At 34.5% G+C, this 20,832-nt stretch overlaps 2 protein-coding genes across 6 annotated transcripts; both read left to right on the top strand.

Annotated features, from left to right (window-relative positions):
- Nucleotides 1–6,103: 6,103 nt before the first annotated feature.
- On the top strand, nucleotides 6,104–12,827 carry LOC110718017 (small glutamine-rich tetratricopeptide repeat-containing protein alpha-like). 3 transcript variants are annotated; one of them, XR_002510827.1, is made up of 6 exons: nucleotides 6,107–6,639; nucleotides 6,778–6,912; nucleotides 8,193–8,279; nucleotides 9,238–9,343; nucleotides 9,473–9,544; nucleotides 12,723–12,827. XR_002510827.1 is itself a non-coding variant. In XM_021896822.1 (5 exons), exons 1-5 carry the CDS (start codon nucleotides 6,511–6,513, stop codon nucleotides 12,756–12,758), a joined length of 459 nt encoding a protein of 152 aa, XP_021752514.1. In that variant the 5' UTR covers nucleotides 6,104–6,510; the 3' UTR covers nucleotides 12,759–12,827. The 3 variants fall into 3 exon arrangements, 1 of the variants encoding a protein (XP_021752514.1); XR_002510826.1 differs by having other exon boundaries at nucleotides 6,108–6,639; nucleotides 9,238–9,337; XM_021896822.1 differs by lacking the exon at nucleotides 9,238–9,343 and having other exon boundaries at nucleotides 6,104–6,639.
- Nucleotides 12,828–13,878: 1,051 nt separating this feature from the next.
- LOC110717997 (histone-lysine N-methyltransferase ASHR1-like) lies at nucleotides 13,879–19,906 on the top strand. 3 transcript variants are annotated; one of them, XM_021896801.1, is made up of 10 exons: nucleotides 13,879–13,968; nucleotides 14,620–14,944; nucleotides 15,051–15,185; nucleotides 15,694–15,831; nucleotides 16,758–16,913; nucleotides 17,119–17,358; nucleotides 17,940–18,106; nucleotides 18,222–18,336; nucleotides 18,667–18,747; nucleotides 19,302–19,906. In XM_021896801.1, the coding sequence occupies exons 1-10, from the start codon at nucleotides 13,961–13,963 to the stop codon at nucleotides 19,530–19,532; spliced, it is 1,596 nt and encodes a 531-aa protein (XP_021752493.1). In that variant the 5' UTR covers nucleotides 13,879–13,960; the 3' UTR covers nucleotides 19,533–19,906. The 3 variants fall into 3 exon arrangements, with proteins under 3 accessions (XP_021752493.1, XP_021752506.1, XP_021752500.1); XM_021896814.1 differs by lacking the exon at nucleotides 13,879–13,968 and having other exon boundaries at nucleotides 14,618–14,707; nucleotides 14,793–14,944; XM_021896808.1 differs by lacking the exon at nucleotides 13,879–13,968 and having other exon boundaries at nucleotides 14,620–14,707; nucleotides 14,811–14,944.
- The last annotated feature ends 926 nt before the right edge of the window (nucleotides 19,907–20,832 follow it).

Raw genomic sequence — 20,832 nt, 5'->3', positions numbered from 1 at the left:
AGTGCATATATAATGAATAATAAGTTATATAGTTCAAAAGTTAACATAAATAATTTACAATTACAATGCCATTTACATGTTGAAGGTGATAAAAGACGCCAACATGTCACGAATTTCATTAAGCTCCTTGATTGTCAGCGGACCATCCTTTTGGACCTTGCAAAACTTGAAATACAAAAACATTATTTTAAAAATAATTAATTAGGCAAACAATATGTATTTTATCAAATATTATCTATATGACTTCTATATAGCCCATTTACTACATTACTTATCAAATGAACTATTTCTTTCTCATAACATGTCAATATTGGATAGTTGTATGTGTGTAAGCCCTAAAATTGTATAGGAAAGCATTTTGTTAAGGTTTATGACGCTTTTTACTCAAAATGGCCCGAATATGGCCTATATGACCTTACTTTGCCCATTTCCTACATTTCTTATTAAATGAACTTTATTTATCTCATAACATGTCAATATTATCTAGTTATAGGTGTATAAGGAAAGAAATCACATCAAAAGAGCATATTAACACAAAATGGCCCTAATATGGCCCATATGACTTCTATTCAGCCCATTTTCTACCTTTCTTGTGAAATAGCCTTTTTTGTTTCTCATAACATGTCATTATCGGATAATATTAGGTGTCTAAGGCTAGAAATCACATCAATATAGCATTTCAAGAAGTTTAACAACGCATTTTACTCAACATGGCCCAAATAGGGCTTATATGACTTCTATGTAGCTCATTTTCTACATTACTTATCAAATGAACTATTTCTTTCTCATAACATGTCAATGTTGGGTAGTTGTATGTGTGTAAGCCCTAAAATTGTATAGGAGAGCATTTTATTTTGATGAATTGGACCCAAAAACTTAGAACTTGAAGAAAATAAGTTGAGAAATGAAGAAAATAGTCAAGTGAGTAAGCCCTAAAATTGTATAGGAGAGCATTTTATTTTGATGCAAGGAGTTTATAAGTTGAGAAATGAAGAAAATAGTCAAGTGAGTAGCCATTTCGGCTCAAAATGGCTTTATTTTGATGAATTGGACCCAAAAACTTATAACTTGGCGATTTTTATGTAATTTCAAATGACAAACACTTATAAATATGTGATTATGAGTTGTTTTGAGATGCAAGGAGTTTATAAGTTGAGAAATGAAGAAAATAGTCAAGTGAGTAGCCATTTCGGCTCAAAATGGCTTTATTTTCATGAATTGGACCCAAAAACTTAGAACTTGGCGATTTTTATGTAATTTCAAATGACAAACACTTATAAATATGTGATTATGAGTTTTTTTGAGATGCTAGGAGTTTATAAGTTGAGAAATGAAGAAAATAGTCGAGTGAGTAGCCATTTCGGCTCAAAATGGCTTTATTTTGATGAATTGGACCCAAAAACTTAGAACTTGGCGATTTTTATGTAATTTCAAATGACAAACACTTATAAATATGTGATTATGAGTTGTTTTGAGATGCAAGGAGTTTATAAGTTGAAAAATGAAGAAAATAGTCAAGTGAGTAGCCATTTCGGCTCAAAATGGCTTTATTTTGATGAATTGGACCCAAAAACTTAGAACTTGGCGATTTTTATGTAATTTGAAATGACAATCACTTATAAATATGTGATTATGAGTTGTTTTGAGATGCAAGGAGTTTATAAGTTGAGAAATGAAGAAAATAGGCAAGTAATATGCAATTCTCTAATTTATTCACAACTAATTAAGTGGCAATATCACTATTTCTCTAATTTATGCACAATTCTCTAATTTAATCACAATTCTCTAAATTATTCACAAATCTATAATGTAATCACAATTCTCTAATTTATTCACAATTTTCTAATTTATTCACAACTAGTTAGAAGCAAGGTCACTAATATACACATTAAAACATACAAAAACTCAACTAAGGAACAAGGTAATGCAAAATTACTAATATATTCAATCGAGGATCAAGAGTCAAAGCATTCAATCACAATAATTTGACTAAGAAATCACCATCTGGAACAAAAAGAAAAGTGCATGGAGAAAAATAAACTCACTCTTTTTCACCAAGCTTCACTGTAGTTCCTCCGTATTCACGGTATCCCCTTCTTTGACAGCAACAGGAATATGATTCCCCGTCATGTCACGAAGGCCAGGTCCAACAGCAAGAACTTTGCCAGAATTCAGCTGAAATCGAATCCAAGCAACAAAATTCAGTAATAAATCCTTAAACTGATTCAATTATCAAAAACCAAACTCCCCAAAACAAGGCATCATAAACAAATTTCACAGCCAACAATGTAGCACAAACATACAATTTTAATCCCAACAATGTAGCACAATTTTAATCTAAAATAAGATGAACCCATTAATTTTCTTCGCATTTCATATACAATCTAAGCACAATTTTAATCTAAAATAAGATGAACCCATTAACTTGAAAAGACGAACTTACCCTAAATTAGTTGGAGGTGGAAGAAGCTAAGGGGATGAGAGAATGAAAAGACCCTCGCCGGTGGAGGTCGACAGGAGGTGGAGGCGGTGCGCGCTGCTGCTGTTGTTATTTGTTTCGCACAGAGAAAGGCGGTGGAGGCCGGCCGTGGAAGACAGAGAAGGGCAGGGCAGGGAGAATTCATGGCGGTGGTTTTCGACACCTGAAAGCGCCGGTGAAGGTGGCGGCTGTGGTGGAGGGAAAAGGTGGAGGCACGACTTCAAATACTCTAAGTGAGAACGAAAGAAGGGATGAATGAATGAAGGGAAGGAAAGAGAAAGAGAGGAAGAAAAGAGGAAAAGACGCAGTTTTTTTTTTTTTTTGAATTTGGCACCGGTTTGAATGGCACCGGTTCAAACCGGTGCCTTTTTTATTTTTGGCACCGGTTCAGGCTGAACCGGTGCCTTTTCTCTTTTGGTAAAAACCCGCCCAATTCTAGACCGGTTTTGGGCACCGGTTTAGGCTGAACCGGTGCCATATGGGGGGTGCCTAATGCTTTTTTTCTACTAGTGCTATTTTTATTATGCTTTAATATTAACATGAACGTGATTATAATTTATGATGATTATTATTTTGATGATGATTATTTTATCTATGATGTTATTATTATTATTATGATTATTATAATTATTCATGATATTGTTTATTATTATGTTGCTTGATGCTATTTATTTTTATTGCTTGATCACGCTTTTTATTGCATGCTTAAAGGGAATTTGTACTTGTAATCACGCTTAATAAGATAATTAATAATCTTATTTAGGGTTAATTATGATTATAATTTCAAGTGATCGCCAATAATAGATTTATTTGTGCATTATATTCAACCAACATAGATAAACAGGTTTAGGGTTAATCCTATTGATTGCATGTTAGTCAGAAAGCGCACATGAATACGATCAGAATAAAGTAGAGACCTATTATTAGGGCAGGTTCAATCTCTTTTAGGTTGGATTTGTACCTTCATCCCCGAACCCTTATTTGGTTCTAGACCTTATGGAGTTGACGATCTCTTGGATCATTAAGGGGTGTAACCTTCACCTCGTGAACGGTTTACAAGTTCCTAAATCTTGTTGGCGACTCTTTTGCTCTATCTTCTTCCCTTTTGGACGCCACCGTACTTTAGTTTATGATCACAGTGGGGTTTAAGCTAGTGGGATTAAAGCTTGAAATTATTTCCTACAGTTAGTATCTAGTCAAATATATTGAGAAGTGAGAGTAAGAACCAAAGTGCCAATTCAAATGGATTCCATCATGTTTATTCGGCCATATGCTAGTGGTTAATTCCATACACATGGATTCCTTAATTTTGTTGTGTTCATTCATTTAATAGAGGAGACAGTGGGAAAAGTATTTTTCTTTCCCCAAAGAATATCCACATACATACATTGTTACCTTTATTTTTCATAGTTTTCTTTCCAAGTTGGTCCTAAACCCGAGAAAAACTGAACTCTCTTCTGAAAACATCCAAACAATGGATTTTAGTAATTTCTAGTAACACATACTCCATACTTCTTAACTAAATATAGTTCGATAGTTTACTTTTCCACAATTATCAATTTTCTGTCTATCAACCCAAAGAACGTTAGAATTATTCTTTTACCGAAATAAAATGTGCCGTGAAGATTATTCAAAATAACTCAAAAATTCACAATTAACCCTTCTTCCCTAGATCTATTTCAATGCTTGTTTGGTTAATATGGAAATTAAATTCCTATGAAGCTGTATTTAGGAAAGTAGCTTGGTTTCCATCACAAAATTCTTAGGAATTTATTTAACTTATTTAGTCAACAATGAAATTTGATTAATCAAGGGGTTTTGGTAATTTATTTCCTATCTCTTAGTAATTTACTTTCTCCATTATTACTTTTTGAGTCAAACATGATCAAATGTAGCCTTCCTTGAAAATTGGTAACTTTGGGCAGCCTTTCTAGTTCCGATTTTTTTTTTTGGGGTTTTGAGCCGCTCAAAATTTAACTTTTAGTTAAAAATATAGTTTAGACTGAATTTCGGCCCGAAATAGCAAGTTTAAACACAGTTTTTAACCCGAACTTAGATACGACACAAAGCCTTGGCAATAGACCAACTTTTTTAGCCATGGCCTAACCCATGACTAGCTCTTTTTGAGTAAATTATTCATTAAACCAATTCCCCTAACTTTTTATTTTTTATTTTTGTTTCAAGCCACACAAACCCTTAATATCCGAGAAAGACTTGATTTATCTACTTGATAATTAAATGGTACAATACCCTCCTATTTCTACTCAGAGTCAGCCAGTCAAGTCACATAATTATTCCGTTAGCTTTTAATTGCAACATACTCACTTCTATTAGTTCTTTATTAGCAGAAGTGAAGTTCTTTGAAAAATCTCTATTTGGTTAGTAACTAGGAAATACTTTCTCATTGATAATCAACAGGGGCAACACTGGCACGGCGCAACTTGGGCGACTACACAGGGGCCCTAAAATAACAGGGCCCCAAAATATAATAAAGTTACTGTGAATAAGTTATTAAGTAAGTTTTTCTCTGGTTTAGTGGTAAAGACAGTTGGGCTTTTTAAAGAAAGTCGGGAGTTCAATTCTTGTTATGAAACTTTTTTTTTTTTTAATAATAAATGCTTAGTTCAATTTATTCTTTGTCTCTCTCTCCTCTTTAATCTCATGCGTAGGACATTAGAAGTACTAGTTCTTTTTTCATCCTCATATAATCTTTTTTTTTTCTTCTTCCACAAAATAATTCAATATCTATTTTCCAAAATTCAGTACGGAACATTATGCCCCAAAAAAAAAAAAAAAAAACACTACCAGTCATTTTGAATGATGAATTTTGGTCAAAACATGTTAAATTTGCGAAGCTTTTTTTTTATTAATAAATATGTTAATTTATACTTACATATTACGTATAATGAGATTCATGATATATTGACAAGTTTTTTATTTTTGAAGAATGATATATGAAGATTTAATTTTATTTTTTAAATCTTTGAATAATAAAAAATGTCCAATTTAAAAAAAATGAAAAAATTGACATTAATTACCGGCGAAAGTACCTTGTGTTACATTTGTTCGCTACCTGTTTAATTTTGTTATTTTATTTTGCTACCACCTAAAATCAAATAATTAAAATTTCGTTACCACTTAACGGAATTCGTTAAGTTTATTAAAAAAAAAAAAGTAACCCAGCCACCCCTTCCCCCTGCCGGCGGCCAACGCCCAGAGCGTTGGGCGGCATCGGCGTGAACCCACCCCCCTCCCTTTCCCCCACCCTACGCAGCCCCCCCTTCCCTTTCCCCGTTCTTGCTTCCCCAACCCCCACCCCGTACCAAAACCACTCCCCTTTCCCATTCCCCCACCGAAATCCGCCCCCAACCCCATTCCCCCCACCGAAATAGACCCCCTACCATTCCCCTACCCTTTTCGGCCATCCCTAATTCTAAACCACCACCCCAAAATCACCATAAGCGAAACCCTAAATTTGTTTTGGGTGATTTTGGGGGTGGTGTTTAAGGGTTAGGGAAGGCTGTAAAGGGTAGGGGAAGGGGAGGGGGGTCGATTTCGGTGGGGGGCGGATTTTGGTCGGGGGAAGGGGAAAGGGGGTGGTTTTGGTTCGGGGTGGGGGTTGGGGCAGCAAGAACGGGAAAAGGGAAGAGGGGTTGGCTGCGTAGGGTGGGGGAAAGGGAAGGCCGGCAGGGGGGAGAGTGGGTGGTAGTGAGGGGGAGGGGTGGCTGCAAGGTGGTTGAACGGTGACTAAACCCAAATAACGAAAATAGTAACAATGTAAGTCAATTGGTAGTGAAATACTTTAGAGATTTGGGTGGTGGCAAATTTTTTTTAAAAAAAATGAAATAAAAAACAAAAAATAAAATAAACAGAGCACATGTGACACAGTTCTCCTGCAGGTAACAAATACTACAATTTTTCCTAAAAAATTCACACCGGCCCCGAAATTCTTTGCTCCCCTGATAACTGAAACCAAGAAAAAAAAAACCGTAGTAACTTTCAGGGAATCAGAGAGAAAGAGAGCAGAATCCATGGAAAAATTGAAGTCAATAATACCATTGGAGATTAAGAGAAAGATAGAACAAAGTACTACCAAAGATCTTCCTTCAACTACTTCATCCCTTCATGATTTCTTCGCTAATTCTTCCCTTTTTCACTCAGTAAGAATTCTTCATCCCTCTTTTTTCTGTATTATTAAGTGCTTCTTATGAAATGTTAATTGATTTTAATATATAAATTCATTATTATTTCTGCCATTTATAACCGAAATTTATATTGGGTTTGAAATGTTGTTGAAGATGGTTGAGGATTTGACAAATCCTGAACTGGGGTTTTGTGCCAAGAACAAGGAGACTGCTTTGGAGTTGAAGAATAAGGGAAATGCTTGCTTTTCTTGCTCAGATTACTCCCAAGCTGCTCATTTCTATTCTCAAGTAACAATTTTTTTCCCTTTTTGTTTTTGTTTTTAGGAAATTAAATTTATCATACCCTTTGATCATAATTATTATAGTATCTGTCTTATGTAGTGCACATAGAGGTAGCCACTAGCTAGTAGATACACCATAAACCATGACTAACTTTGCTAGGCTCATTTGAAATTTTTAGTATGAGCAAAAATCATCAGATAGAAAAAACAAACTCTTGGGTGCACCTATTTTTAGATACATTTGGGTGTGCATAAGAATTTTCAGACATTTAAGTTGGGGGTGTGCTTGATTGCTTGATTTTGATGAGTGTTGAAGCTAGCTTTGATCTTGAGTTTAGATTGCAGTGAAGTTATTTCATTAGCAAAGTTTAAATGAACTAGAAGCTATAAATTGAGGGTTTCTAATTAGTACTTGTATGTAGCATTTTACATGCAAAATGTTATAGAAGGGCATCAATGATTTTCGGATTTTAGTAAATTTTTTTAAAAGTTATTTTGTTAATGTATCATTAAAGATATAAATAACCAAAGGTTTATCTTGGAGATAGTGGGGAAAAAAAAAATGAATTCACATTTATAGAAACAAGGGACTAAAAGGCAGTGGACCTAGAACTCTACCCCAAAATAAGGATATGGGTCTTAGACCCAATGGATCTGGGTAAGGTAAGGGTCTATGTGGTATTCGGTTGGGTAAAGATCTAGGTCCAATGTTTTTAGACCCTACCCATGGACATGCCAAACCCTCCCAAGATTGATTGGATCTTGATGTTGGAATTGATTACATATATGCATTTATGTGAGACTTTGAATTGTAAATCAGTGAACTGACTGGACAAAAATGTTTTGTGTGTGGCTACTACTATACTAGCCCCTCTTTTTAATTGTATGACAATGTCAAATTGATTGTTGGTTATGCATTATTTTTATGTACATTGCGTACGTAAAAGTTAAACACTTCATTGTTGATATTTTCATGTCATTCATTGAGTTAATTTTTTTCATTTGATTAGTGGTCAAAGATTGACGTGATAATAAAAAAATTTACTTATTTATGAATAGGAGTATGGATTCAGTATGGTTAAATATGAGTATGCGACATTGTATTTCAGAAGTTAAACCAAGCGTAATTATGCTGGAATCCTCTTTCTTGAAAATTTAATACTTTATATGGAGAAAGTATCTGAGTGAAAAGCTAGGTTTTTTTTTTTTTTTTTTTTTTTTAAATCGCTGATAGCTTCTATAGTTTGTGTATTGTTAACTCAATTTTTTTGTTAATGTGAATTATAGGCTTTACGTGTTGCTCCAGTTGATGTTTTAGACAAAGGCAACGAGTTGGTTGCAGCTTTGTTTGTGAATCGGGCTTCTTCTTTTCATGTGAGTGTAACTGATTATACTTTTCCGTGTTTCATTCCTTGATAAGTTATCATTTTCATGAGAACTGAGTGCATTGCAGTTCCTTGGAGCTTACATTTGATTTCAATCCTGGCATATGCTACGTACAAAAGATGTTTTTTAGTTACTGATAGTGTTAGTGTGCTCTTAATCATGTTTTTAAGATGGATATACTATGTTTAATTGTTCATTGCTTTGAACTACCTACAAAAGATTACATTTGATTTCAATCCTGGCAACTGCTTCCTTCATTCTTACATTATTGCAAAAATTGAGTATTTACACATTTACTTACTACTCTTTGATCATTGATTGTAAATTAACGTCAGGGAAGAAAAAGTCATGTGAGGTTTTTTGGATTTGTTTTGATGTATTCACTTAAATTTATCTAATTTTTTTTATATTTATTACTCATAGGTAACAAAGATATTAACGGGTAATAAAGTTGTGCGTTGGGATGCATAAAAACTTAATTGTTGCAATGCTAAAGGAACGGAAGAAGTTTCTAGTGGTATTAAGTCAGCTTTAGTGAGAAGCGATACTTGAACCATTTGAAATGGAGTTTAAGAATTATTATTGCCTCCATTCTAAAGCAAATTAAGATAGAATATCTACAAGATAATAAGGTAAATTGAAATTTTGAAAGAAATTAGGAAAAGAACTCCCAAAACTTCTATTTTTAACCTTGTCCCTTCCAGCAACCATGACCAATCATACCAATTGGGCTACCAATGGGCCCTTCATCGGTAGAATTTCACGTCAGCATTGAAGAACTAAGTAGTTTAGTTGAGTCTAAGCTGTCTTGTTCAGAATCATCAATTGCTGAACCTATATAGCTTATGCTTCCCTGTTTCCCACTAAGGGGGAATATTTTAGAAAATTGTTTTTGACTGAAGGAGTGTGCAACATGGTACTAAGTCAACGCTTATCTATTTTGCAGTAAGAAACTCCTATGCCTTTCTTTTGTGGGAGGCCGAGGGAGGTGGTTAAACAATTAATGGAATTGGGACAAGGATGTCTCAATAGCCAGATAGAGAAAGGTTAATGTAACATAACGTCATTGCTTGCTCTATTTTTGCCCTTCCTTTTCCTTCTACAATATATATTTTCTTATTTCTGAAAATACTGTCAATTATGCAAACAATAAATTTTTTGAATTTGCCTGTTATCCCCAGAAAATGAGTCTTTTGGAGGAGTCCCTACGAGATTGCAATCGAGCTCTTTCAATTAGTCAAAGATACGCCAAGGTGAAAACTTTTACCTTTGTTATGCTTGCTGTCTCTAGATATCTCACTTGAAAGCCTTTGTTTTTTTTCTCATGTTTTTGAAGAGTTCAGCATGATTGACTGTTTATTCACTTCGAATTTATTTCAGTGTTTATTGTCAATTTTGTAGCACATGAGTGATGCAATTATGCCATCTGTAATTAATTACACAAGTTCTGTTTTATAAATAATCTCAATAGGAACAACTTCTCTTTCTGTGTATATATTTCATACAGACACCTTCATAGAATGTTTTCTGGGATGTTAACTTAGAGTTAAATTTTACTTTTATATGGTTGTGAAAGATGAAGTTATATATTGCTATACATTCTTCAATTCATTCTGTACCGTTTGGAATTGCTAACATTCTTCAATTTGCAATTTCTCTGATTAAGCAATCCATTAATTCAAGTTGCTTAATCTGCTACACATAAAAGAGTAAGTTAATTAATGGATTGCTTAAACAGAGAAATTGCTTCATTTAGAATTAATTATTGGCTTAGTGTGAGGTTCAGGCATAACACAAACTAGGTAGTGCTTCACAGGAAGTTTGCTGTAATGTGAAATGAGTAATTATGCAGTGATTGTGATACATTCTTGTCATTATCTGAATAGAATATATACTAAGATCGTACAATCCTCGTCATTATCATCCTCGATGAATTAGACTATGATCCTCCTCTGCTTCCATGTTACGTAAGTAATCAAAACTTATAAGAGAACAAAATGGAAAGAGGATACTTTCAATTTAGCATTAGCATGTTTGCAAAGTTTACTTATAAATGGAAGTGAGTGCTTATTTGATTATTCTTATAATTTTTTCCTGTGTATACTTTGGAGTTAAGGCCTTGGGGAGAGAAAGGGTGGGAGAAGTTGTTTGTTTATGAGAAGTGAGTCTGCACTTACCATATTTTATTATTTGCAAGTGTATGGTTATAAAGTTTAATTTTCTATGAGATGTATGCCCCTGGATTTATGTTTTACATCTTGCTAATTAGTTTCTTGCCTTGCTTATGCAACTTCAAAAGTGTTCCCTTGCAAACATAAATTCCTTTTTGGGTAGAGCATAAATTTGCTTTCATATAGCTATTAGAGTTTTTATGCCTTAAAGTGTGAAGATCTTGGAAAACCAATTTGGATTTATGCCTGGATTGACTGTAGAGGCAATCCATCTTATAAGACATCTAATGGAGATTTATCATGATAAGAAGAAGGATTTACATATGGTTTTTATTGATTTGAAGAAGACTTATGATAAACTACAAAGGGAGATTCTTTGGTGGGTTTTAACAAAGAAAGGCTTTTCGCGGAAATATATTGTCATCATTAAGGACATGTATGAGGGAGTTAACACAAGTGTGAGTCTTCCCAATTACTATTGCAGTTCATCAAGGTTCTACACTTGGTCATTTTCTTTTTGCTATAGTCATGGATGAATTGACGAGTTCAATTCAAGATGATATACCATGGTGCATGATGTTTGCTGATAATATTGTGTTGATTAACGAGACGAAATAAGCGTGGAAAGTAAGTTGGAATTATGGAGACGAACTTTGGAGTCTCGTGGATTGAAGGTGAGCAGAAGTAAGACGGAGTATTTAGGATGTAAGTTTAGCGATGTGAGAACTGAGAAACAATGAGGTTGGGGTGATCACCTTGGATGGGAAGAGTGTTTAAAGTTGTGAGTACTTCATATATCTGGGATCTATTATTCAAAAGGATGGAGAATTGGACAAAGATGTAGCTCATAGGATCAAAGCAGGTAAGTTGAAGTGGAAGAGTATGACGGGTTTTTTATGTGATCTAGGCGTACCCCATAGATTAAAGGAAAAATTCTATCGAACGGCAATAAAGCCTGCTTTGCTATATGATACAAAATGTTGGGCTATAAAGCTTGCCACGTGCATAAGATGAATGTGGCGTAGATGTGCATGTTGCGATGGATGTGTGGTCATACAAAAAGGATCAGTTCAGTAATGAGATAATAAGGAAGAAAGTAGGGGTTACATTGATTGAGTACAAGATTAGGGAGAATCGCTTAAGATGGTTTGACCATGTAAAAAGAAGACCAAGTGACGATTCTGTAAGGAGGCTTGAATAATTGCAAAGTGTTGGGATCGTGAGAGGTAGGGGAAGACCTAAGAAAACTTGGAGGAGCGTGATTGAGAGTGACATGAGTGCTTTGGGGATTAAAGAAAATATGGTGCTGGATATGGCGGTGTGGAGGGAGAAAGTTTGCGTCAACGATGTGTCATGATTATATATACTTTCTAATTTTTTTTTTGTATTTAATTTTATTTTTAGCCCACCAATGTTTTATGAACTGTATTGTTTTCCTTTACTAAAGTTTTCTCAAACCTGTATATTTTCTACTTCAACGTTTAAACCACTCTTTTAAATCTTTCTTGAATTTTATTTTTGGTTCTCTTTATAACTCCCTTAATTTTTTTTTCTGAAATGCTCATTCTTTTACTCACTTTACTCAACTTTTTACAAACTCTTTTAAATGATGATTTTGTTATGTCTTTTTCTTTGTATCATACGATTCCTTATGACGATTCATGTTAGCCGACCCCAAATCATTTTGGGACTAAGGCTTTGTTGTTGTATAGCTACTGGAGTTTTCAGCCTATTTTTATTGATGCCTGTTCTTTCCCCCTAATTTTAATATTACAAAGTGTTTTGCTTGAATTTTGTTAGACAAGAGATATTACAATTTAGCGGTTAGAATAATTTCGTGAAAAATATTTTTATGTTAGACTATGTAAATGAGAAGAAATAATTGATAATTAACAATCCTTTCTCTCTGCGGTCAAAGATCTGATGTTATTCTAGACTGCTTATCTCTCCTACCCAACACCTTTTGTAAGTTTGCTGAAGTTGTAGTTATGTTTTTTTTTTTTTTTGTTTATTGGATTTTTCTAATCGTTGCCCTAAGGCTTATGGATAGCATTTAATTAATATACTTTTCAAAATGATGATAAGCTGGAAATCTATGACAAAATCGCATTTGGTTTTGTGTTCTTCTGTGTTTGCACTCTTCTTTTAGTCCTTCATTTGCATAGGCATGAGGCTTGAAGGCCTTAATCAATGGTGGACCTGGAATCAGATTCACTTCATTGATTATAGTTATATCTGAATATTTGTAGGCTTGGTACAGGAGAGGCAAGGTCAACACTTCTTTGTTAAATTATGAAGATGCGATCTGTGACTTGAAGGTAGCCTTGGACTTTGAAGGAACTTTAAGTGGAAAGAGACAAATACAAAATGATCTGAAGTTAATGGAAAAGGAAAACAAAAAGGAGGCTGAAAATCCCTTTCAAGAGCTCAGCAGGCAAGAGCAGCTTGTTATTGGTGAGGGTTTCTAATGCCATTCACATTTCCATTTGTTTTACTTCTGTTTTCTGTTTTTTAAGCTTTTAATTGGCATTTATCTTTCAGAAATCAGTATTGTGCATGACTGGCACATTAAAGCTTGTATAGATAAGTGATTCGAAGTATAGCCAGTAAACATTTTCACTCCTTTGCCTAAGTGATTTAGTGTGCCTGGTGCCTTTTCAGACACTGGTTGTGTAAGGAGTCTTGGTATACCTCTTTTCCATTGCAGGGACTAGGGTCCAAAGATAAGGAATGTTGACGGGTAGTTTTCATGTTACATTTCCCATGTACCTTTTTTTTTTTTTTTTTTTAAGCTGACCAGGCCTCAAACCTCACGTGTTTTTTTCTCCAGTATTTGCTGGTTACACTTTGAAAGTGACTGGGAAAGGTAAGGGATTCCCACCTTCAAAGTGCCCCTGGTGGGGATTGAACCTCCAGCCTCAAGGTTGGAAGGTGCTATCCTTTCCACTAGACCAAGATTAGCTTGGTAAATTTATAATGTGCTCCACACTTGGTTAGAGCAGAATTTGTGTATTTTATCATGAGACTTTTTTCAGTTCTTTGAATGTATTCGTTCTTTATAGGGACTAATTATAATATCTGAAATATTAAGGAAATAGGTTTATCCAGAATTATTTGCTAGTCTAGTAGGACATCTTGTATTCTTGTCCTATAAAAGTAGGTGTAATATAAATTTCTTATTAAAAATATAAAAGTAGCCTAACACCCCATAACATACTTTCTTGGGATTATAAAGTTTGATCTTCTCGAGCTAGGAATTTCGAGTTATGCTTCTCATATTTTTTTGTTCTGAATTTACTGCTTCAAGCTAGCATGTTTCATTTTATTGATTTGTCAATTTAGAATTTGTCATCTCTTGAGTTGTGAGGCCATTTTTTTTCTCTATAGATGAGATGCCGCCGGTGAAGTTGCAACGTGTATCTACTCCAACCAAAGGGAGAGGCATGACTTCACTGTTTGAGATATCTCCGGCTACTTTAGTTCATAAGGAAGAGCCTTATGCTGCGGTATAGATCTGTTTTGCATTAGAAGGTTCTTTTAGCCTCCTTTTTTGTTATGTCTCAAACATTTTTATTGCGACATGTGTAAATGCAAAGCTCTTTTTTTTTTCTTGTTATTTTTTTAATAAATTTTTTACCTATCCAACTCCTCATGGCTCTAGGTCTCGTTTGATACAAAATCATCAGTAGAAGGAATGATGAAGAATTTTTTCATCCTAATAGATAACCATTAAGATTTTTTCATTGTTGATTCCTGTTACCACTTAATACTTAATTGTTAATGTATACTCCCTCCGTATCTAAATTAGTGAATGTTTCTCTTGTGCACGTATGCGAATGCAAAACTTTGGCTGATAATATCTTTAATTATCAATAAGTAAAAAGTATAACAATTGAATATTAATAAATTTTTCATTGTGACGATTCCAACAATTACCCTCAAGACTATATTTATTCTTACGTATAAATCACAAACATTCGTCAAAGTGAATTAGATGTATAGCGCAAAAAGTCAAAACGTTTCACTTATTTATGTATGTAGGATTGGAGTACGATGGGAAGGGGTTGCTGTTTATATTCTGTTAAAAATTGTCTGATATGCACGTTTCACAGATCATATTGAAGAACTTCAGAGACACATTGTCATTTTTGTTTCAGTGAACTACCAGCAGACAATATTCCCTGTACATCATGCTCAATACCACTGTACTGCTCTGATCGTTGCCAACTTCAGTCAGGAGGACAGGTATTAAGGAAACGTGTAACAAACAATGAAAGTGATGATATTCTTTCTGGTGACTCTTTCAAATACTTCCTAAAGGTGACTTCAGATAGTCATTTGGATCCAGGCATAGAGTGCTTTACTGAACATGGACATGAATGTCGTGGTGTGAATTGGCCTGTTGTGTTGCCAACCCAGGTGGTATTAGCTGGTCGGATTATGATGAAGTTGGTAGAACTAAAAGAGGATTCAAAAGATTTGGTATCCACTCAACTTGTCTTGTAAACGCTTTATTTCTTTGATTTATTCTTGTTTAACCTGCATGATAAAAGGTTTGGTATGTGATGTCAGCTCACCTTTTAAACAGGACCTTTTTCATCATTATGTACATCTCCCTCCAGAAAGCAAAGTGGAGTTGCATGTATACTCAATCGTGCTGCTTTACTGCCTTCACTCGTATTATAGATCTAAATTCAAGCTGCAAGGAGCTATTTTTGCAAAGGTCTGTATCTATCTCTTAAAGCAACCCCACCCCTTCCTTCCCCAACTGCTAAGAAACTATGTATATGCATGAACTTAAAGCCATATAAGTTGTGTGTTGCCTTAACGCATAAGCTTCTATGTATCGGTTGATTACTTATTTTGTGAATGTGGCAAGAATTACGAGTTGCTGAGAAAGATCATGTCTACTTGTAATTAGGATTAACACCATTTCTATCCTTGTTTTTGAACCTTCATTGATCCTTGGAATACCGAGAATGAGAATTCTGAAATTTGACAACATAAGCTTTCTGTCTTGAATAGTTGAATGAACATAAAAGTGGAATTTATTTTAATTTCTCTTTGAACTGAAGCCATATCTTTGTTTACTTGGAAAATTTGAAATGTGATAATGGAATGATAGCAATATCAATGCAAGTCAATTGTTTGTCTGAACGGATTTGAATTTCTTTATATTTTCTTTGTTGTATGCGTAGTCAAAGACTTTAACAGCCCCAATGCTTTTGCAGGTCATCATTCTTATTTCTCAAATAAAAGTCAATTCCATGGCAATTGTTCGTATGAAATCTTCAGATGTATCTAATCCATCGAAGCAATCAGGAAATTTGTCCTTACCTGGAGATAGCATGACAAGCAATTTTGAGCAGGTGTTGTTTTCATTTTCACAAGTATATTTTAAGTTACCTGACATGTTCCATCATTTGATTTGAACATTGAAGATATTGATAACTATGGAAGATTCAGAAATTTAAAAATGGGGTGTCAAGTGTCAACACTTAATTTTATGGGTTGTGGCCAATATTTTGAATGCTGCAAGGATCAATCATGTAAATTTTGAGGCTTATATATTATTTTACATCTAATCTCATCTTACTTTCATAGTTTCATTTCCACCTGTCAAGCATTTTTCTTTTGACTGTAACTATATTGCCAACTTTGGTAATGTAGGGCTGTAGGCTTGTAGTCGTGTAGAGTTAAAGTATTTATGCAAAGCAGAAAGATAGAGCTGGCAAATAACTTGTGTCAGTTGTTAAGTGAGGTTTGTGTTCCTGTGCGTGTCAATAGTAAACAAGGATGGAAAGCCTCCAATTTCATTTATTTAACAGGTAGGAATTAAAACCCTAATCCTAATCGAGTTTATAGCTGGAATCTGACTCTCCTTTGACCCATTTAGTCGCTGTTATTTTATAGATCAAATGTACAACAATTTTAAAATAGTTGAATAACTATTGTGAATAGGTAATAATGTTCATAGGTATTTATAGGCACAATCTTTTGTCTAATTTTCTTTCACCAATTTGAAGTTTAGGAATTTTTTCATATAAAAGCACTTAACAAATCAATAACAGGTTTTTTTTTTTTTGGCTGGGTATATCATGTATAACCTTCCCCATACAATGGTAAATATTTGAGGAAGAGGGTTGTATGAGGAGAGACCATTTTCTATGTGTTTTTTTTATCGTTTGTGTATATTGGAGTACACTATCCACGCAAAACCAAATTCATTCTTTATTTATATGAAACTAATGAATTTGATACTAATCTGGCTGTACCATTCGTTCTTAAATCTTAGGCGAGAGTTGGGCAAGGAATATACCTATCTGGCAGTGTGTTCAACCATTCCTGCATGCCTAATGTCCATGCGTACTTCATTTCTCGTACACTTTTGATTAGGGCCACAGAATATGTGCCCAGTGGATGTCCATTGGAGATGTCTTATGGACCACAGGTACTATTTTTCTCATCCTTTTTTGGATACACTCAGACTGCTTGTTGACATTATGCTTTGATTTATATGTCCTCTTAGAAACTCTAGGTTCTTGTTTTCTTTCATGCAGTATTGCAAAAGCTTGTGGTTTCTCTGCTTATAGAGATATATATTCTTTCAATATTTACCTCTTTTTGTAATAACTGATTGCAACACATGTTTGCAGGTTGGGCAGTGGGATTACAGAAACCGACAGCAATTTTTACTTGACAGATATACATTTAAGTGTCAATGCAATGGTTGTACTAGAGCTAATCTTCCAGATCTTGTCTTAAATGCTTTCCGGTGTGCTAAAGTTAATTGCTTTGGTGTGGTTCTTGATGACACTATGGTGGAGTATGAAAAACATAAATATTATCATTTACAAGAGACGCCTAAAGATCACAGTACGGAGCATCAACGAGAGGTATGTGGAAGATCCATAAAAGTATGAAACATTGAATGTTGTCTTGTTGAATGATGAAAATTATCTATGCAATTAAATGTCGATGAGAATAAAACACAAAAATGTCCAAAAGGTGTTGACCAGCTTGATGTACTGCCAAACTTGTAGTTCAAAGTTACAGAATGGACTAGTCTGGAATTTGAACTCAAAGGCTTGGAATCATGTTGACTTCGTAAAAAAAAACAATTAGCCCTTTGTTTAACATGGAGATTTCTGGAAACTGAGACAAAAAAACTGTCCTCATTCAACAAATTAACCAAGTATATGTTCATCATCACCTGTGGGCCCAATTAAGTTCTTAAGTAGGAAAGCCTGTAGTTTCAACTTCTTCACAGTTTGTGTAATTTTTTTCAAGATTTAGTAAAATTGTAACTTAATGGTATCTTATGGATCAAAATACCAATGTCGTATAGTGTGCTTCACTTCTTAGGGAATATTGTCATCACTTTCTCTGACAGTTTGATATGCTATACATTGGACCATGCTACTATTACTAGTTGCTTGCAGAATTTCTAATTCTTTTGTTTGACCTTTATATGAAGGTTGAAAAGTTGATGCATGATGAGATTAAGAACGTTGCTTGCCTCATATTTGAACATAGTAATCACTGCCCTGAGATTCAGTCTGGATGTTGCCTGAAATGTGGTTCCCCTAATGACCTGAAGTATCTGCGTGCAACAGCTGATGAAGCTGATACATATTTTCGAAGGTATAACCTTAAGTGAGAGGGAAGCGATGCCTTGTAGGCTTGTAGTACAAGTTTTAAAACTATCCGCTTTTTTCTGACTATCCACAAATGTAATCTTTGGGGTGTGGGTTTCTAGTTTGCAGGAAGCTGTTAATTCAAATGATGTTTCTGCTGGTCTCTTGTCAAATGCTTTGAGTTCCCTTAATGATCTGAAATCTGCGCTTCATTCATATAACAAGAAACTTGCGGAGGTAAGATTTACTGCTTTATCTCTAGAGAATGCCTCAACTGATCCTGCCCTTGTACTAAGGGTCTCTCTACTACTAAATTGCATGGTTTGATTTAGAAACCATTCTGGCCTGACCTGACCTTACTGTTTTGGAATCCTGATTAAAGGGGGGATACGGTAGGATTAAATATTAATAGAGAATCATTTACTTCACCTCTTGCCCATTACAACTCATGCTTAGTTTGTGCAATAAGGATATTTGCAGATAAATAGGAAATTTGCTTGTATATAGTTTGCTGCGAATACAACAGCATCAAAGTCATACATAATTTATATAAATGATTTTTTGTAGGCTGAAGATATTCTTGCTGAGGCATTTTGTTCAGTTGGGGAGATGCAACAAGCAATTGATCACTGTACAATATCCATTCAGGTGAATTTGCTTTTATCAGGCTTTTTCTATGCGCACTCGTGTATTTATTGTATTTGTTTCTGCTGAATAGCTATATGCGCCTTTACATGCTTGTGATTTTGAGTTTGAATAACTTAGTGGCCAAGCAGACAATCATCACTTGGTTTGCAACATAAAATATCATGAATGTCATTTTTTGCATAACTCCTCAATCTCCTTCCTGCGGAGAGTAAATATAACATTTCCTTGCCACTTTGTTTGACCTTTTATTCCACTTAGGTTTCTCGCAAAATGTTTTATAGTCTAAAGCAATTGAGAAGTTTGCAAATTCCTTGGGAAGCTCTATATGTTATACTGAGTAGAAAGTTTTTGTATTTTATATTAAGCAAAGTAAAGCGCATATATTGGACCAAGAGGGAACAGATTTAGGGCCTATTTGGTAATTGTCAGTTTTGGTTTTTGTGAACGATGTGAAAATTACTTTTCATACTGTGTTCATAAAAATAAAATTGCTCCTGACATCAGAATATCATCTAAGCTCTAATAAACTGACCTCTGTACTTTTCTTCCCACAGATTCTAAAGAAGCTTTACAGTCCTGGTCACATTGCTGTTGGAAATGAGCTTGTAAAGCTATCATCACTTCAGCTAGCTTTGGGTGATGCTGCTGCTGCTGTAGATACTGTACGTCAGATGGATACAATATTCTCGAACTACTGTGGGAAGCAGGCAGTGCTGATGTTTCCATATCTGAAATACCTTAAAGGGGAGGTGGTTCACAAGCTTGCTGATGGAAGAAAGTCGTGATACATCAAATTGCATACTCATAGGAAAGTACTGGATTACTCAGTTTATGCTCCTGCTATCTTTTTTTTTTTTTTTTTTTTTTTTTTTTTCTCCCATGCTGGGGGCGGAGATGGGGAGAGACGTGGATAAGATTGGTGCATATGACCTTAGTTCATATGGGAATATCAGTTGAGTAATCCAAACTGTTTCTTTTAAATTGCGGTGCAGTCTGCAATCTGCATACTTAAAGTTTTGTGTAAATTTGTGAATAGTACACTATGAATTACGTAGGCCTGTAAAGCACCAGACAAACTAAAATTGCTGTAGGATGATTGTTTAACTCTGTAGTACACAACGCATCAGCTATGGTAATGGGGGAGGAAATGGTTTGGGAATATCGAATGCGGGATGGTGATAGATTGTCACAATCTGACAGACAAATCTCCCAAAATTTGAGTTAACAAAGTGTTTTAACTTGAGCTACACTAAGGTGGGATAAGCTAAGGCACATACCTGATAGTGGAATGGAATATATTTCCCCTAACACGGTATATTCGTAATTTTCGAACATTTTTTATAATGAGAATAAACATATGTTGGTGAGGGGGTTGCTTCTTGCTAGTACAGGGAAAGGACTGGCAGGCAGAAAAAGATGCGCATAAGAGCAAGGCGCCAATGTCCATTTTGGGTGGGCACAATAGAACCAAAAATTACGAAGGTAGCCATTAAGGAATTTCATGTTGGTAGCCACTAGATTATGAAACTAAAAATATATATATTGTTATAAAAAAAAAAAATAGAGAAAGTACATTAGTGGGGTCATTCTTAGAAAAAATAGTGCAAGGAGTATTTTTTTTTTTTTCTAAAAAGAATAAAATATAGATTGTGAAGAGTATTGACAAAATTACTCCCTTCGTTTTTTTAGTGTTTTATCGAGAATTTTTGCACTATTTACTAAACATAATGACCAATATTTGACTATTTGTGAATTATACATAAGAATAATACAGTTTTATGAATACTTGTTAGAATTATCTCAATGAGTAATATTCTATTGTTATAATTTATAATTAATTATAGTTAAAGATATTATATTACTCCGTATTAGTTAAAGTTTTGCATTGACATGCGTGTCATGTCACTATGGAACACTTAAAAAACGGAGTAATTATTTTATTTATATCATTACCAACAAAGTGTTAGCTCACTTAAGTTTTTTACCCTCTAACCGAGTAACCGTAGAGATTTGGGATTTGAATCCTACCAAATAATATCATTACCAACAAAGTATTAACCCACTTAATAAATTTTAGTAGGATCC

Source organism: Chenopodium quinoa, unplaced genomic scaffold (genome assembly GCF_001683475.1).
Source record: "Chenopodium quinoa cultivar QQ74 unplaced genomic scaffold, ASM168347v1, whole genome shotgun sequence".
Taxonomy (NCBI): Eukaryota; Viridiplantae; Streptophyta; class Magnoliopsida; order Caryophyllales; family Amaranthaceae; genus Chenopodium; species Chenopodium quinoa.
This window is presented reverse-complemented; position numbering and strand designations above follow the sequence as displayed.

What these genes read in the sequence shown, in the direction of transcription:
- LOC110718017 (XM_021896822.1), top strand. Translation starts at nt 6,511, where the DNA reads ATGGAAAAATTGAAGTCAATAATACCATTGGAGATTAAGAGAAAGATA. An exon ending in ATTCTTCCCTTTTTCACTCA is followed by an intron (nt 6,640 to 6,777) that starts GTAAGAATTCTT and finishes ATGTTGTTGAAG; the next exon opens with ATGGTTGAGGATTTGACAAA. An exon ending in ATCGGGCTTCTTCTTTTCAT is followed by an intron (nt 8,280 to 9,472) that starts GTGAGTGTAACT and finishes TGTTATCCCCAG; the next exon opens with AAAATGAGTCTTTTGGAGGA.
- LOC110717997 (XM_021896801.1), top strand. An exon ending in AAGAGGATTCAAAAGATTTG is followed by an intron (nt 14,945 to 15,050) that starts GTATCCACTCAA and finishes CCTTTTAAACAG; the next exon opens with GACCTTTTTCATCATTATGT. An exon ending in GCTGATACATATTTTCGAAG is followed by an intron (nt 18,107 to 18,221) that starts GTATAACCTTAA and finishes GTGGGTTTCTAG; the next exon opens with TTTGCAGGAAGCTGTTAATT.